Source organism: Passer domesticus, chromosome 6 (assembly GCF_036417665.1).
Source record: "Passer domesticus isolate bPasDom1 chromosome 6, bPasDom1.hap1, whole genome shotgun sequence".
Classification (NCBI taxonomy): domain Eukaryota; kingdom Metazoa; phylum Chordata; class Aves; order Passeriformes; family Passeridae; genus Passer; species Passer domesticus.
The window spans coordinates 50,321,852-50,339,841 of record NC_087479.1 but is presented as its reverse complement, the minus strand read 5'-3'; the positions used below and the strand labels follow the sequence as shown (position 1 = coordinate 50,339,841).

At 35.7% G+C, this 17,990-nt stretch overlaps 1 protein-coding gene across 8 annotated transcripts in view; it reads left to right on the top strand.

Moving 5' to 3' along the window:
- INSC (INSC spindle orientation adaptor protein) overlaps window positions 1-16,868 on the top strand; it is a 134,039-nt gene extending 117,171 nt beyond the window's left edge. For all 8 annotated transcript variants that reach the window (XM_064425401.1, XM_064425400.1, XM_064425399.1 and 5 more), the window contains 4 exons: window positions 9,736-9,802; window positions 11,341-11,496; window positions 12,158-12,234; window positions 13,591-16,868. In XM_064425401.1, the coding sequence (XP_064281471.1) occupies window positions 9,736-9,802; window positions 11,341-11,496; window positions 12,158-12,234; window positions 13,591-13,719 (429 nt within the window). In that variant the 3' untranslated portion in view covers window positions 13,720-16,868. The remainder of the gene's footprint in view (window positions 1-9,735; window positions 9,803-11,340; window positions 11,497-12,157; window positions 12,235-13,590) is intronic.
- The last annotated feature ends 1,122 nt before the right edge of the window (window positions 16,869-17,990 follow it).

The following is a 17,990-nucleotide window of genomic DNA, read 5'->3' as shown; positions in this document are numbered from 1 at the left end:
ACTGTAGTGCTCTTTGGACAAAGTCAGAGATATCAGTTGTGGTGTTGTAGTGTACTATTACATATGTACAATCTTTCACAGTCTTTTTTTAAAATTCTTCCTGTATGCTCTCACAGTTTTGATGTCCTTATTTCTTTATGTCCTCATCTGTATTCTGCTGTCAGCTGTGAGTTTGCAGTTTGCTCTGTGGGTAGCACAGCAAGCCCCTTCTTTTTTTGAGGAAAGTAGATCTTGAAAGAAAGATGTATGACTTTTTAAGGTGACAGGCTAGTTCCAGGCCTTTTGCAGCTTGCAAACTGCAAGTTCATCTCACTAGCTAGATGAACAACAAAATTGAATGGCTTCCTTCCAAGAACTTAGGAGATTTCATCCCCCAAAAAACCTCACCTTCCTTCTCAGAATGAGAAACTAGAGCAGAAAGGGTGGTGCTCTCTGTGGTGTACTGCAGGAAGCTTCTGAGCTGACTCCTTGGCTCCTGCAACAATGGGAACTATAAAATCCTACCTTGGGGTTTTTACTGAGCTCTGAATGTCCTGGTGGAATCTGAGTGCTGCTCATCTTGTCTTTAAGAGCTACTAGTCAAGCAGTTTTGCTAATGCCAAAGACCTGAGAGAAGTCTTCCTTCAAATTCCTGAACAAGTGTGCGTTTGACTGAATAGCTCCCCTTGTTCAGTCTTGTATTTGGGGGTGGGGATTGTGGCTGCCAATTCCAGCAGTCTCATGGAATATTTTTCTTTTTAATTTGCTCTATGCCTATCATTGCAATGAAGAAAATACATTCAGCTGAAAAGAAAAACAGCACTACAATATTATATTTTATAATAGTATCATAAATTGCGATTTTGGCTTTTGACAGGAAATCCTTTTAGGTAAGTAATGTAGACAGAATCTTTTCCCAGAATATATAATATAATGTCCCAGGCAGTAGACATTTGCCTAGGGAGATGTACATTAAAGAGTAGGCTTGAAAATTTTTTGACTCAAGATTTTATTTTGGATTATGGAACCAGTGTGAAATACATTTTCATGCTGATTATGTCCTGACTAATGTTCATTCTGAATGATCAAGGCATCCTGGTCAGCGAAAAAGATGATTTAGAAATGAGTTATACAAAATGTTGAAATGATTAAACCAAATTTCACAACTGATACAAAATGTGGTCTGAATATTAGAAAATTGTATAAAAGACCACTCAAACTTAAATACTCTGTTGTCAATACAAATATTTAAGTAGCACAACTACTTATAGAAAACTACCTGATATTTTAAAGTATATTACTACTAGTAATTGTATTCTGCTAGACTGAGGTGTGTTTTATTGTAAGCAAATCTGGGAGAAAGACAGCTGTAATGCTAGGAAGGAAAACTGAACTTTTTTTTTCCTTTGTGCCATTTTATTTCATCTTAAATTCACACTGTGTCCTTTTATACAGGACATATAATTATTATTAGTTATCACCCTCTGTGATGATACAAATAAATAACATTCTGCCCAGGATTTGGATATAGATTGTGTACTGGCTGCAAAAAATATTTTACTGCTCAAGCACCCTTAAAATTGTTCTGCCTTTTGACTTCTGGAAAGCTTTTTTGTCCAGATGATAAAAAAACCTTTAAAAAAATCTTTAAAAAAACCTAAACTAAAAAAACCTTTCCTGTCTTTATTATCCAAAAACCAACCTCCTTCTTTCATTTCCCAGGCAGTGTTGCATTAGGTCAGAAAAGAAATCTAGAACTGAGAGCTGGATTTACTGATAAACAAGATTATTATTGCCCATTTTACAGAAGCATGTGACTGCTTCTGTAGCCAGCAATGTTATACTGAGATTCCTTCGTTCTGTAGCAAAATACATTGTAAAAAAACAGTCATAAAGCACTATTTTCCAGATTCCTTAGTCCCCAGTTTTGGATCAAAATGGATATGAATGTCCCAGGTTCTGATTCTTTCTGCAGGTAGTTGTTTTCTGAAGAGCAGGTTTCTTACTTCAAAAAAGCATCAAAATATCCTTTCAGAAAGTTTCATGCCTAAATTCAGCAGTTAGTGTATACAGTCTTAATGGAGTTTAACATCTGTCAGAGGAGGGGTTTAAAACCCCTTCTCATCCAAGATCTTCCTGACTTTAACCATCATCTTAGACTCTACATAGAAAACTATGAAATATGTATGTTTGGGCCCAGTATGTTTATGTATAATACAATTTTTCTCTCTGCATTCCCACTTGTCTCTTCAGTGCTGTTAGTATTCTCACCTTACCTGTGAAGCTGTGGAGGTATAGCCTAACACCTTCTGAGCTTCTCTTATTCAGGCAGACAAAGAATTAATGTGCAGTGAAAACATCCATTTTAAAGTGGTTATTCCTAGGTCTAAAATCAGTGAATTATATTTCAAAACACTTTGAGGTGGAGAAATGCTCTTTAGCTGGAAGGTAAAATTGGAATGATTGCTGCTTTTTTTTTTTCCTAATAAATTCTTTCCTGTCTTCTTGGTATTTGGGAGATGCTGCTGATTTAGACAAGGAGATCTTCTGTGTCATTTAAGACTTTAAGTCCTTAATACCATTCTTCCTCTAGGTTCCACATTCTTTTCTCTGCTCTTCACCTTTTTTTTCCTTATCAGGCAGTTTTGTTTATTTTTACTGTCTTTCCTCACTTTTTTCTCCCCTTAAATGAAGATTGTCAAAAGGAGATTAGAGACAGATGTTACTATAATATAAAGAAGTTTTGATTTCTAAATGTTACTGAGCCCCCAGTGAAAGCCTTTGAGAAGAATGTTTTTAATGAGAAGAGTATTAACAATTCTTTCAGATTTTCTTTGAAAATCTCTGTCTGTATGAAAGAAACTTGCAGTACTTCTTCTCAATCTGAGTTTCTTGAATACTGGGGAGTTTATTAACAAAGCCTTTACATGTGGACAAGTTCATAAAAGGATATCTGCACTGTTTTTTTGCACATGTCTCTGTTAATATCCAGATCTGACATTAATACCATGATCACTAGATACGTGGTTGGAATTCCCTTCCCTCTGAGAGACCTGACTGTGCACCGTGGGTGGTAAACTGTACATTAAAATGGATCCTTTCCAGTATTGACTAGATCACACTGGAAAAACATGATTTCAACTAATATAGCTAGAAAGAGAAATGGTAAATTAAAAAATTCAGTAATTTTTAAAAGCTTAAGAAATCAAGAAAGAAACATGACTGCTGGTAACAGGTGCAAAAATGAAAATTAGGCCAAAGTCACCTGACTATCTGAATTTTAACACCACCATTATTTAATGATATTCCAGTTAATTTCCCATGTAAGATTGTAATAATTTTCCTGATGTCTTTTGTTTTTCTGTTTAACTGCTTATCTCTTTCTTTTCATGCACATCTGACTAGCATAAATAAATAACAGTACTGACTGGCATTATGTGGTCAGTGTTATGGATTGTTATGTTTCAGGAATTCAAAACTGACTGTCTATCTTAAACACTACGATTTTTCGAGACAAAATTCCTGCTTAGTTCCAATTCTGCCTCTCATATTTTAGATTCTATGCAGGATAAGACAATGTGCTCCCACTTGCAAAGCAAGGGGTTCAGCTGGAAGAAGAAAATCTCAGCTCAGATGAAAAAGTAATTTGTGTTGAAAGGCTCATTTGTGCTCTGCTCTGGGGAGATCAGATCTCTTAGGTGCCTTTGGCTGCTTGAACCTGTTTGAAAAGCATAAGGAGCTTTTCAATGCCTAGAAGGAAGTCTGAGAGATGATTCTTTCCCCCCAGGTTTTAACCTGAAAGACAGAAAACTGTGGCCACTAGCTTGATCACTCTGTTAGTCATGTGCTCTGGTTTATGGGATGTGTATTTTGACAATGTCACCCATACAGGGTGCGTGTCCTGTGTTCTTCTTTAAAACAAATAATGTGAGAACCTGGCTCTTCTGCCTATTCCTTATCTACATTAGTCAGCAATAGGAAGTAACATAAATAAAAATGTAGTAAAGACTTCCTTCATTCCAAAATGTAAGTTTCCTACAGCTTTAGTCTCTGTTGCTCTGCCTCAGCATGCCAAAAATACAGTCTCTGGCACAGTCTCTGAATAAACCTAGACTCTGCAAGTCCTGTCTCTAACCGCTGTTGTTATTTTTGGGGGATGTTAGCTTCTTCTGCTCATCTAGCTGTATTTATTTTCTGTTTTCAGGAAGAAAACCTAAGTTCCCAATCCCAAAATGGCTATCAGAAGCCATTAGAGTTATTTTCTATTTTCAAACATTATAATGTCCCAGAGAGAATATCCAAAGATTTCTTACTGAAGTTTTTTCTCTTGATAGATAATATCTTGAAAGGTGTTTTCTACCTCAGCTTGCTGTAATGCCTGTTCTTGATGCCTGCTAAATGTGCTCTTCTGCTGTCTCCCTGTGGATGGATCCTGAATTGTGACATTCAGATGATTTTGACTTCTCTTCAGAAACAGAGACTCTGTCTTGCTTCTGAGTAGTGTTCAGGTGCCACTTTGTTTCTGAAGATGGCTATCTGGAACTTTGCAGACACACTATGATTTACACTTATGTCATTTATTTGAAAGAATTACAAAATGCTTTTATAATATGTACAAAAATTAATATTACTTAGCGATGAATCAGCCTTAAAGGAGTAATTAACTAAGAGAATTAGCTGTTCTATATTGATCTACTTTGCCACTCTATTAAATTACTTGCTAATTCTTATTTTGAGCTTGTGTCTTTCTTTTTATGTCAGGACTGTTGATAAAAGCCTACTGAGCAGTGTGCCTTTATTATCAATAAAGGTATATTAGCACTGCACCTTCCACATCTGTAGACTTCCCCCTCCCACAAATGAGGTAAGGACCCTCAGTTGTGGAAGATATTGGCCCTTTAGCAGGCTAAAATGTGTGCTTTCATCCTCCAAATCCTTTGACATCTTTCTTCCTTAGTAGTTCATTTCACAATAAAAGAGAAAAACTTTCTTAAATCTCCCACTAAGGGAAAGTTTTCAGAGAAGCCTTCTGTTTCTCAAGTGTTCGTTAAGTTTAAAACTCTTTGATAACTACAGATTTACACTCTCATTGTATCTTATTTTATAGCAAAACGTTTGTATCTAGTTCTTTGTTTTGCAGCAAAGATTCAGTGCCTCTGAACACTGGTTGATGAGCATTAGTCACCATTAGTTGTTTAGAAAAGTTTTATTATAGTGTTAGTAATTATGTATTTTAGCAAAAAAAAATCCAAGGTGACTGTTTTTTGAAGAAAGCAATTTTAAAGATTCTTAATCAACCCTGGTTTCTCAAATTTAAATTGTTCTTGACAACTGAAATTCCTAAATTTCAGGGCAAAGCAGACTACAGAACCTAAAAGGAAGGTTCACCACTCATAAATTCAATATGTGTGAAAGTCTGAAGGAGTGGAAGGAAACTGTGTGGAAATCAAAACAAAATTTAAATTATGAAATATATATAGAATAACCAAAAAAGAGCAACACTGCCAAATTTATAATAATATCTGATCTTGTCACTTGAGATCTATCTGTGTTTAATATCAGTTTAATTATTTTGCTTATAAAAATGGAGATTTTTGATTACATTTCAGATTAATTTCCAAAATAACTGAAAGACTAAGAAGATGATGCTGTACTGACATTTGAAAAATATGAAATAATATTGTTATTTTTAAATTTTATTTCTTAAACGGGGAAATTTTCCATGGGTCTTAAGGGTTCTCTCAAATATCCCTGTATACTCAGTTCACCAACAAACCATCTAAAGATGAACCTTCAAAGCTTCTTGATTTTGGGTGTGCTTTTTTAAGTTCTGAAGTTTTTAAATTCAATTTTGTCTTAAAAATTTTAAGTTTTTAAGTCCAGTTTTAACTGCTTAATCTCTTATTCTTGTGAAAAATCTTACCACTCCCAGTGAAATCTCTGCATGTTGCTATTTTGCTAAGCTGGTGCCCCTTCAGAAGGTGCTAAAACATGAGCTGGCCTGAGAATTCCGTTGCTGACGTTCTGCCTTGCCCTGTGTCTCAGTGCCCCCGGGGTCAGGTGTGCAGAGCACAGGGAAGCAGGCAGGTGTTGAGCACAGGAAGAGCCCTGGAGGTCTGTTCCTCTGGTTGTTTTTAGCAGTGCTACTCGTGACACTGACCTGAATCATCCATCCAGCTCCCTTCTGAGGGCAAACAAATGTCATAGGGCTTCCAGGACCTGAGGGAGCCAACAGAAAAGGTGGAGACGGAGTTTTTACAAGGGCATGTAGAACCAGGACAAGGGGAATGGCTTCAAACTGAACAAGAGTAGGTTTAGATTAGATATTAGGGAGAAATTTTTTCTGTGAGGTTGGTGAGGCACTGGCACAGGTTGCCAAGAAAAGCTGAGGATGTCCCATCCCTGGAAGTGTCCAGTGCCAGGCTGAATGGGGCTCTGAGCAACCTGGTCAAGTGGGAAGTGTCTCTACTTATGACAGAGATGGGAATTAGATGATCTCCAAGGTCCCTTCCAACCCAAGCCGTTCTATGTTTCTATGCTGATTATTTGTTGATCAAGTCTATTTTTCTGTGGTCTTCATTAGTACAGTGGATTTAGGGCTGCCAGTTCACAAACTGCATCCATCAGGTTTAGCAGAGGGAGGCAGCTACAATTCTTGATGGATTTGGAGATCAGAGAAAGGAGTGTGGGCCAGTCTTGTATTTGTGGGATTTCTAGATCAAAGAAGGAATGATGAATCTGACTCCATGTTCTTAGAAGGTTAATTTATTATTTTATCATCTATATTATATTAAATAATACTATACTAAACTATACGAAAGAATACAGAAAGGATACAGACAGAAGGCTAAAAGATACTAATGAAAACTCATGACTCTCTCCAGAGTCTGACACAGTTTGGCCGTAATTGGCCAATAAATTAAAAACAATTCACATGAAACCAATCACCTGTTGGTAAACAATGTCCAAACACATTCCAAAGCAGCAAAACACAGGAGAAGAAAATCAGATAAGTATTGTTTTCATTTTTCTCTGAGGCTTCTCAGCTTCCCAGGAGAAGAAATCCTGGTGAAGGGATTTTTCCAGAAAATATGACAGTGACAGGCCAGCCTATGTCAGTCTTTTGCAGAGCACTGCTGAAATACAGATATTGGAAATGCATAGGTCAAGATCCATCTCCAAAGCAGTTCTGCTTAGCAGAGATGCAGGTGCTGGGGTAGGGAATTATGCTGGATTCCCTGAAAAAATTTACTTCATAGTACATCTACAAATCCCACAGGTCAAGAATTGGCGTGTGGCTTCAGCACATTCCTTCTCTATGGTAGGAAGGCAATGACAGATGATGAGAGATCATGCATCCTGTCTTCAGGATGTCTTCTTTCTTACACTTTGAGTTGACCACAAGTTCATTGCGTAGCTTAGGAATCCAAAATATTTGCAAGAATCATAAATTTTTTCAGGTGCCAGTGCTTTGTAATCATGGAGTGTGCTCTTTTACGGGATCAATTACTTGAGCAATTAATGAAATTGATACTAAACATTGCAGTTGAACAGTAGAGATTCCACGTTAAATATCTTCAAGACTTTTAATTATTTCAAAGTAATTTCAGTTCTGAAAGAGGTTCTGATATGTATTTTTTTTCCAGTAATTTTCAAGTATTAAATGAGGCTTACACAGTCACTTTTATCTGTATCTGTTTGTGTGCTCCATGTCTCACAATAACATCTGAACTGGTTTGCTGATTCAACAGGACTTTGTAGTTATTTTTGAGACTGCCTAAGGCTTTATGAAATTTGGAGCCAGATAATGGGAAGAGAAGCAAAGATAAAGACTGCAATATAAGCTTCTGTATACAAAAAGAAAAAAAAAATCTGCAGTGGGAGAGAACCTACTGGCAAATATCTATTTAAGTTTTTTCATCAGCTATAAATCCAAAAGAGATGAGACTTCATTAATACCAGTGCACACAGAAGTGTTACTTTCTGATGCAAATTGAGTCTACATTTGTTTGTGTTTTCCTCTAGAGAGTTCATCCTTAATAGGAGACTTCCTTGAACTTTGGTTTGTATTACAGAGGAAATTTTCATGTAAGTTGCATGAACTTGAAAATAGGAAAGTTTAGGGGAAATGAAGCGTTTAAAGTCAACTGTTTGTTCTGCTTGCCTATTACATTTATACATTATCCTATTTTATTACATTGTTTACCTCACAGGAAAAGAATTTTCTTGGGGAAAAAAAGTCTATCCATATGGAGTGAGCTAATCTATGACTTAACTACCTTTTGAGTCCTACTGAGATTTTAGAAGACAATACAGGTAGAAGTTGATGGTCATTGATCATAAGGGTCTTTTTTACACCCCTCTGGAGAATGTTACATACAAACCCTCTAAGCTAGTCCATAAATATTGCAAAACATGGGGGCCACATAATCAACATGAAGGAAGTATAGCTATAACCTCAAATAATTTTTTGGTGTCAAAAGATGCACACAAACTATTTTTATGTATGAAAATACTTATTAGACAAAATAACTTGAAGCAGTGGAATAATTGGCATGTATTCAAATTGTGGTTAATTGAATTCTTCATCTGTGGCTTAGAGAGCCACATGGGGTACAGATTCTGCACAGAGGAAGCAATTTTCATTAACGGGATATAATTTAGAATGAGAAAACATATACACTCTGCCTGCAACACAGTTAATAATTAATATGGAATAAATACATAGACATACATTGAGTTACCATATTTCTACCTGTCACTCTGTAGAGTTTCAGCAACTCATTTGCATGCTAAGTAAGTATATTTATTCAGGGAGATGACACTGTCACACCACCTTCAAAAGTGGAAGACCTTTATGTCACAGCATCGGAAATGAGTCATCCTTGTTTTTGAAATGGCAAAGTGAGATCAGAATGGTGATTTGATCTCATGCCTCCTTACATCTAAGAAGTTTGCTGGTTTCTGAAGTGACACTGTACTATTAAAAAGCTGATAACAAATTCCAAAACTGACCATTATTTTTGAGGCTGGTCAGTTTTCCTGAATTAGTTTAGAGAAAATTTAAAACCTCTTAAGAAAGAATATTATTTCTGTTTTGCATTCTGATGATCTCTAGCATTTATTATTTGGTCTCTCACATATGCTGTTAATATTGGGATGTGTCTGCATGCAAAAAGCAAAATATTTGAAGGACTGAGAAGAATGTCTTGCAGGATGTGTGAGAAAGTATGTCATATCAATAATGGGAATGGCTGACTGAAAGCCAACAGCACCACAGGGTTCAGCCACTCTTTTAGTGGCTTGCTGCATCACTTTAAACAAGTTGAGTAACACCTAATCTCAAAAACAGTTAAAGGTATTTGGGATAAGAAATGCTATAAATCAAGATCTCAGGATGTGCTTTTGCACATACCGACACAGAATGTGTTGGTGCAAAGCCTAACCATGGTTTTTACTTCTGGAAAGTTATAAACAGAATTTTAAGTCTAGTTACTTTTGAGACAGTGCCTTGGCATGCACACAATTCTTGACTTCAACAAAACTGAAAAATATTCCTTAAATATTCCCTTGAATCAGAGCTCCAAATCTCTTGCAAGGATTTCTTAGCATTTCACCTGAACCAATTCAGTGCAATATCAGCACTCCCAAATACTTGCCATATTTCTGCCATATTTATTTTATGAACCACAATGATATTTAACATTACTGAACTGTAGGACTGGAATTCATATTTCCTTCTCTTTTTAACAACAGGTGGTAACGATATTGGCAAACATGTCTGTGTTGGACCAATGTGCCACAGAAATCATTCAAGGAAATGGTATGGATTTTAGCTGAATTATATTTTTTATTTATTTATGGAGAGTCTGACTAAATAGAAATGTAGTACTTTACAAGGTAGAGGAGAAAGGCTTCACTAATAAAGCTTCATTTTGCATCTTGTCTCTGCTGCATATTGCACATTGCTGCAGGGTGCAAAATGAGTTATGATGGTTCCACATAAACGAAATAAAATGCCACTGTTTTAGGAAACTTTGCATTTGTGACCATGTTGCTGGTGTTCTGGTTGCTACTACTCCTAGATGCAAAGCAAAGTAGTAAAATGTGTTTCAGCAACCTGTAGTGTGGTAATACAGGTAATATTGTTGTAAGATGTAAATGCCTTATTAATACACCTACCTTAAAATTCAGGGTTTTTTTTTTTGGTTTGTTGTTGTTTTTTTTTTTTTTTTTTTTTTTTTTTTTTTTTTTTTTTTTTTTTTCCTTGGGAAACATTAAATTACAGTGAAAATTCACATATATTGCTTTGCTAGGTCAAGTAAAATATGTGCATACATGCCGCCATGGAATTTCACAAGAAGCGTTTGCTCCCTGGCTTTTGAGAGGGGTTGGCACTTATCCTGCGTGTAAAATCTTTTTTTGTGTCTGCCTTATGTTATAATAAACAGGTGCTAGTCAGAGGCCACATTCTGGGAATGTTCTTTGAATGCTGGAGAATTTAGGTACTTTCTTCTCAACTCTGACTTTTTTGTATGTTGATTGATTATTATCTAGCTGCATGGTTCTGATGATAATTCTCTGAATTATTTATGCAAATGTTCTATCAGTTAAAATCCTCTGGTGCTACCTGATGTAATCTGAATGCCTAATGCATATGGAGTCTAATAGCACATAATTTTTTGCACTTAAAATAATCTAGAAGAGAAATCATCTTTTTTTTGTGGTACTACAAAAAGAATATCAACTCCTACAGGCAACAATAAGTTAATGAAGCTACTTCAACAGTTTTTATTTTATTGTCTCTTCTGGAGTCAAGAGTTATACAGTAAAGTTCAAGAAACAGAATTTAATAATTTCCTTCATTAAAGGATTTCTCATTCTAAAATACCCTTAAACAGTTTGAGAAGGAAACTTTTAAAGGCTTGCTTAAAAATATGTAAACAAACAAACAAAAAAATTACTTGAATTGAGAGTGAAACTTCATTTAGAGACCTGAAATATGTCACTACAGGTTTTTCAGTTAGTGATTGCCTTCAGGTTAATTTAGAATCAAATAAGGAATAACATTTGGTTGACTGAAAAAAAAATAGTGAAATTTAAAATACCAACTTTTAGAGGAGGGAAGAGTTAGTGCATTTTCTAGTTCCAGAAGTTCTGTACCTTTATAATGAAGATAAACTTATGCATAAATCAGATGTGCCTGGGTGCTGAAGTCAAAATTCCAGCCTTCATTTATGTATTCTCCATTTTCCCTTTTTGAGGAGTGGCTGCTCTGTATTAACCCAGCTTTCCTTTCCCCTTTTTTGCACTGAGATTTTTGTTGGAGAGTGGATAATAACCTCTCTTGTATTCTTTCAGGTGTTCAACTTTTAATGGAGATGCTCTTTGAGAAATCCTCCTCTGGAAATCCAGCAGAAGCTGCAGCTTGTGAGCGAGTCCAGCAGAAATCTGCGGTTACCCTGGCACGGCTCAGCCGAGATCCCGAGGTGGCAGAGGCAGCTGTAAAACTCAGCTGTAAGGATGTGTCTCCTTCTTAATGGCACTGAAAGAGGGAGCAACTGCCAGTTGTGGAGAAGCTCTTTTTAATTTTGAGCCTCACTTGGTGAACTTTATAAGAGATACTCCCTATAGAGTCTGTCCAGTGGATGATGGAGGAGATGGAGCTAAATGAACCTCTGGCTTGTTTCCCAGAGAAGCCTGAGGTGCAGCATCCACTCAAGACATAGTGGATGGTGGTCTTGCTGTGCCAACTGACAGTGCTGCCTGCTCATTCCTTTATGCAGGATCTGTCAGGGCACAGAAAACTGGGACCCCAGCAGGTCTAGATGTGATGAATCCAATGGGAGGGAACGTGTTCTTTGGGTAGGAGTTTTTTAAGGGTTTGTGGGAGGATTGGTAGGGAGGAAATGGAGGTCACAATTTCCACTCTGAAATTTCAGGAGCAAGTAAGCCCAGTTTATTTGTTTATGCTTTACAACTATTAATTATGACTGCTGTGAACTGCATAGCTCAATGAAAAGTCTCTTAAGTATTTGCATATCATCATTGCATTAGGGATCATATCTACTAAAAAAAGATAAATATGATGCATCTAAAAAAAATCACAAAATAAGAAGTTGTTTTTCTAAATTTTTTTTCAAAATTATTTCTTCTGACACTCTTTTGTTGCTCTCAGGTATTCCTCGCCTGATTAAACTTTGCAGATCACCAACAGAAAGAAATAACAGTGATTCTGTTTTAGTGGCATGTCTGGTATGTACATTTTAGTCTTCCTTTCATGCTTATACTGGGAAATTAAGGAAAAACATCCCTTTAGATTTCAAAATTCATAGGTATTGCTGAAGTGTTTTAAATTCATGTCAGGGTCTCCTACTTTTCCCCTTAAGCATAATCCTGTACACTGTCAATTATTCATCCTCAGATTGATGACTTAAGCACATAAGAAAAAATGGCTTCATCTTCACATTACTGGGCACCAAAAAATTTCCTTGGAGCACTTTGGAAATTAAGGATTCATTAATTCCTAAATTCCATTCTATGATGGTTTTATGTTTGTTGAAATTAGCCTTGAGTCACAGGAGTAGCAGCCCTTTATCTGCACTCACACATATATTTGAAAATATTTATATAAAACATCCAAAAAGAGAAAAAGATATTTCTTGCTTCCACTCCAATCCAATTTTTTGTTCTATTTGTGTCACTAAGACAATACAGAGCCTAGCAAGGAGTGGGCACCAGAAGCTTAAGACTGTCTCTGCTCAGGAGAAAGATCCCATCTGCTGGCCCTGCTCTGCATGGACAGTGAGCCAAATGCCAGAGCTGAATGATTTCACTGTGCATTCTGTGAGAGGCCTCTGGAGGACATAGGTGATCTAGGGCTGGAACACAAGCTCTGATGAACGAAGACTGAAGAATATAGTTTGACACTGCTTTATGATATTAATATTATTTTAAATGTGAAAGGAATGCTCGGGTATTGCAGCTTGTCCGTTTAAGCAGGTCTCATTCAGGATGAAGAAAGTATAAATGTGAGCATAGAAAATGCTGTGATTATTCTTCCTACATGCCAAGAAGACTTGTTAATCTTGTGTGGTTAGAGCAGAGACCACAGAGCGATGGCAGCAAACCAGACTATGATTTTTCTGTCTCACTGAAGTTGTTGCTGCACATTCCTTGAATCCATGCCTATTGCTTGAGACATTACCTACCTCCCTGTCTCAGAAATCCTGCTTCTCCTGATATTTTAGTAATTGCCTGAAGATGTTTTCTGATAAAAATGTGCCAAAAATATTGTCCTTGAGACACAAGATGCTTCAAGCTCTGATAGGTATTATCACTGGTGTCTGAGGGCTTGTACTGTACTTAGACCTGCTGCTCAGGTCTAAAAGTAAAATACCCCAAAATAATTGTCATTGAATAACTTTGCATGAGGGAAGACTCATCTGACAGATGAAGACAGTGAGAAGAGATTACCCAGGTAGCAGAACCCATAGACCTGCAGAGTCCAGTTTTGAGTTTTGGCTGTTATTTAGGTATGGTTATAATGGATTCCTGCAATGGACGCTCTGCCAAACCTGACTGCATTGCAATGATGTTTTGTTTTTCTAGGCAGCCCTGAGGAGACTGGCAGTAATGAGTCCTGAGGGGCTGGAGGATTCAGATTTTCAGCAGCTGGTAAAGCCCAGACTTGTGGATTCTTTTCTGCTGTGCACAAATATGGAAGAGAGCTTTGTATAAATGGGAGCCAAAAACCTTTGAACAATAATGAAGATGATAGGTACACAGTAAGATATCACATGCACAATTTTATTTTGATTTAGTCCTATTGTTATTTATGACTTATTTATTCTAAACCCATGAACGTGGGGTTTGTCAGAGCAAAGGGACAGAGTAAGAAAACTTGTTACTGTGATTTGTTACTCCTGCCAAGACACATAAGACCTTATCATTGCCATCTAATCAAATGTTTTGTTTAATATAGTTAAATTAAGGTAATGAAGCCAAGAATTTGTTGCTCTGATATTAAATGCTTCTGATGATGTTTTATCACTGATATTTTTCTATAGTTAGAACATTTTGTAGGTTTTTTAATAAATGTTTTAGCCTCATTTGTATTAGGCGGAAAGTAATCCTAAAAGCTGCAAGTATATACTTTGAAACGAAAGGGGTGTTGCAGTCTGAGTCCAGCTCTTAACTATTGTTATATTTTAACAGAATTATGTAACTGAGAGAAAAATTTCCAAAAAAATGTTCAAATACTGGCTTCAAATGATGCTAGAATACATTCTTGGGCTGTATAAATATGTGTTCCATCAGAGGGTACACACTAACAGAAAGCTCTTTATTTACATTGACTGAAATTTCCTAAAGAAATCCATCGAATTCTAGAAAAATCTTTGATAGTGTTTGTGTTTTGTTTCATAATGTAAGATTTTCCACCTATGATTTAAAATAATTACACAGTGTTAATTTTCTCTCCTTTCCAAGCCTTACAAGAACTGGAAGTGCTAATGTCCAGACATGTTTTTAACATTCAAGCTACTGTTTTTGTGAAAAGTTGTTCACACCTTTACTAAATAATCTGAAGAATTAATTAATTGTAACTTGAATTTTCATTTTTCTGGCTTGCTAACTTGTCCTGTATTTTTAAAACTTAAATGGGACTCTTAGGAGCTCTGGAAGTTGAGAAATGGATGACAACCTAAATAACAGACGTGATTTTGAAATCAACTTTTTTTCATGAGCTTTCTTCTTAATTCTTTCTTTTTTCCTTTCATTGAAAAACCACATATATTGAAAATTACTCAACCAGTAATATCTTGGTAGTGATTTTTTCCTTAACTTTTCACAATGAACTCTGTAGATTATGAAAAAAGATGTAATTTTTTTCTTCACGGTTTCCGAACATTGCTTTGGGTCATTTTATGATCAGCAACTTCAGATATCTGCCAAACCCCCCCCACCCCCCCATTCCTTCCTTACTGTACTTTGTAGATATATTAAGCAGCGTAATTCATTAATGTTTCTTTAGTGTTATGTGGTGTTTGGATGGAAAGCACCAGGAAACTGTGAAGCTGTGATTGCCTTCCACATTTTCTGTACAAGAGAAATCTGTCCTGCTTCAAGCAGTGTGACAATGGTGGCTACTTTTTTCTCCTTGGTTGTATGAGTTAAGAAGTCTCTGCCTTAATGTCTTTCTTGTGAGCTCTCCATATAATCAGCTCTATCTTGATTGAATTTTAAAACCTTACAAAACATACAGTGACCTCTGTCATGAGTAGCTATTAAAAAGAAAAGTGTTGGATCAGATGTTCTAGTAAGCACAGAGAGGAATTCTGCTTTATTGCTTACTTTGAGACAGCTTCTTAAGTTTCCAAGATTGTTAAAATGTATGGTACTGTAAAGCTATAAAAATATTGTATTAGTGATAGACATTAACACTTTTCTCCCTAAGCAGAAATACATGTGTGAGCCATGGACTTCTTGGTATAAAAAATGAATTAATAAATTGCATAGAAAATGAATTCAAATTTAAATCCTGTTGTTATCATTCTGATAGCATGGCAGCCCCTGATAAAAATGCATCAAATTCTGTACTGAATTTCTGTCAGCTTCAGCTAACACCAGAGATATGAGTTTCTAGATGAAATAGGGTTTATCCCATAATAGATAAATTTAAAATCTAATTTAAAGAAATTTTCCACACATGCACAGTTAACTGGAGGAGCTATTAAGAAAATGCCATCATGGCTCATAATGTTTTAATGTAATTTCTAACATTTCAATCAAATATTCAGTGAGTAGGTTGGTAACAACTAATTTGCTCTCAAATACAGGAATGTGAACCCACGTTGAATTTACTACAGATACTCTCAATCTGCAATATGGGTCCGTAATTCTAGGTCCATATTTTCCATTTAAATGGGTTCATATTACAGATGTGGCTGTTTATATTACAGAAGAAGAGTACATTTAGGTGGAATTCATATTTGCAGCAGAAAATATATCTTGAAAGAGCCATTTCAGCAGACCTCTTGTCACCTAAGTGTCCTCAAAACCATTTTAGCTAGGTCTGATTTTTTCACTTAGAGCTGTGCACTTTATTTTTGTATATGCTAAAGTTTATGGGAAAATAAACACACCTCTAACTTTACTTCTTGATTCACTTGGAAATATTAAGTCATTAAAAATATTGATCTATTTTTCTTATTACTTTTGAATGAGAATTCTGGATTCTGAATGAATTCTTGATTCTAAATGTTTGCTTTGAAAGTGACTCTTCAGCTTTTAAACAAAACAAACAAACAAGAATAATTTAAGCCAGAATAAACATTTTTGCTTTCAAATGTAGTATGAAATATTATATTTAATATAAAGAAATTTTCACTAAAATAAGTATTGTGGTGGCTTAATCCTTGGTGGCTTAATATACATATACAGGAAGGAGTGAGAGTGGAGAGTATGTGTAATACATTCCCAAATCAGCTCATTTATGTGCACTCATTGACCTATAGAGCCTGAATATAGGCTAGGTATTGGTTTAATCTTCCTGGAAAATGAATGTCAAACTTGTTCAATTAAATTCTTCTGAACATTTTCAGTTTTGTATGAGATTAGAAATGCTTAACAAACATGCAGTGAGCTGCAGGATTCTTTGTAATTTTGATTTACACTCCAGCAACTTTGGATAATGTCTTCAAATTTCAGCTTTGGTTTCAAACTGTTTACAGATATTCAGGGCCCAGATGTTTCATTCATAGAATAAAGTTTGGTTATTCTCTGTTTATTGTGTACTTGCTACATGAATCACTTATGTGGAATTTTACTTGTCTGACCTTTTCAATTTAAAATTGTATTTACAAAGAATAAAGTAATGTCTTTGTAAATTGCATACCTTAACTATTTTTTGGGGTTGCCTGTTAGTATCCAAAAGATTACTTTATTTGTAGGGTTTTGCCTTTGTACAAGACTGATTCTGTTCTCTTATATGGTTTGTTCCAAATTTTTGTGTTGAACACCACCTTTTAGAAAACAGCAATGAACAGTCAAATAATCTTGGCTTTTGTGTTTTGAGGAATCTGCATTGATCTTCAGTTGAATTTTAAATTAAATTTAATCTGCTTAAAGAAGCACTCTAGACACTGTAAATTATTCACCAGTGCTCTCATTTTTAAGGGGAGGGGAGGGCATTAAGCACTGAAAGAAAGGTCCAGAATGAATTTGTTAATTGAAGTTGGAAGTGCAGAACTGGTGGGAAGGTGGGTGAATAATTTCATCCCTTGACAAGCTAAAGAACTGGGAACAAGAAAAACACAGGATCGTCTCTTCTAGATACTTATGTTCTTTGTGGAGACCCTTATCTCTATTTTTTGGCTTGCTCTTGGATCTGAGTTTCTTTTTCCAGCTGTGACAAATTTCTTCCTCTGGGGAATATATTTGTCTAATTGCTAGTTATCTAACAGAAGAGAGTTACATTCCAAGGTCTGGTCCTGCTAATTATTATATTGATAAGGTTTTGCTGAGAAACAAAGTGACATAAATACCTTGTTAAATAGATGTAATTAGGATCACCTAGAACAGAAAGCAATGTATATTGTTCTTACAACGAGGGGAAGGACCAGTATATCCTCCAAAAAGCCTGGTAGAAAGCATGGTATATCAGCCTATACTTTCATGTTTTGGTACTTTTACAAGCAGAGATGCTGACTAAGAGTTTATGAATTAATCAGTTTTCGGCCAAAAAAAATCACTGAATCAGAGAAATAAAAGTAAACTACTAGACCTATAGATCAAATGCTGAAAAATCAAAGATTTTTCTCTTTAATTTTCAACAGCCAATTTCTGACTTTTAATAATCCAAGTGTGCCTAGAACCCAAAGAAACCTATGGGAAACCAGTAGGGAGCAAAAAAAAAAAAAAAAATCGCAGGTGATGCTGCTGATTTGCTTTGGAAATAATTTTAAAAGGATCAAAAAGCCTAAATTATGTTAAGAAGGAGGTGTGTATAA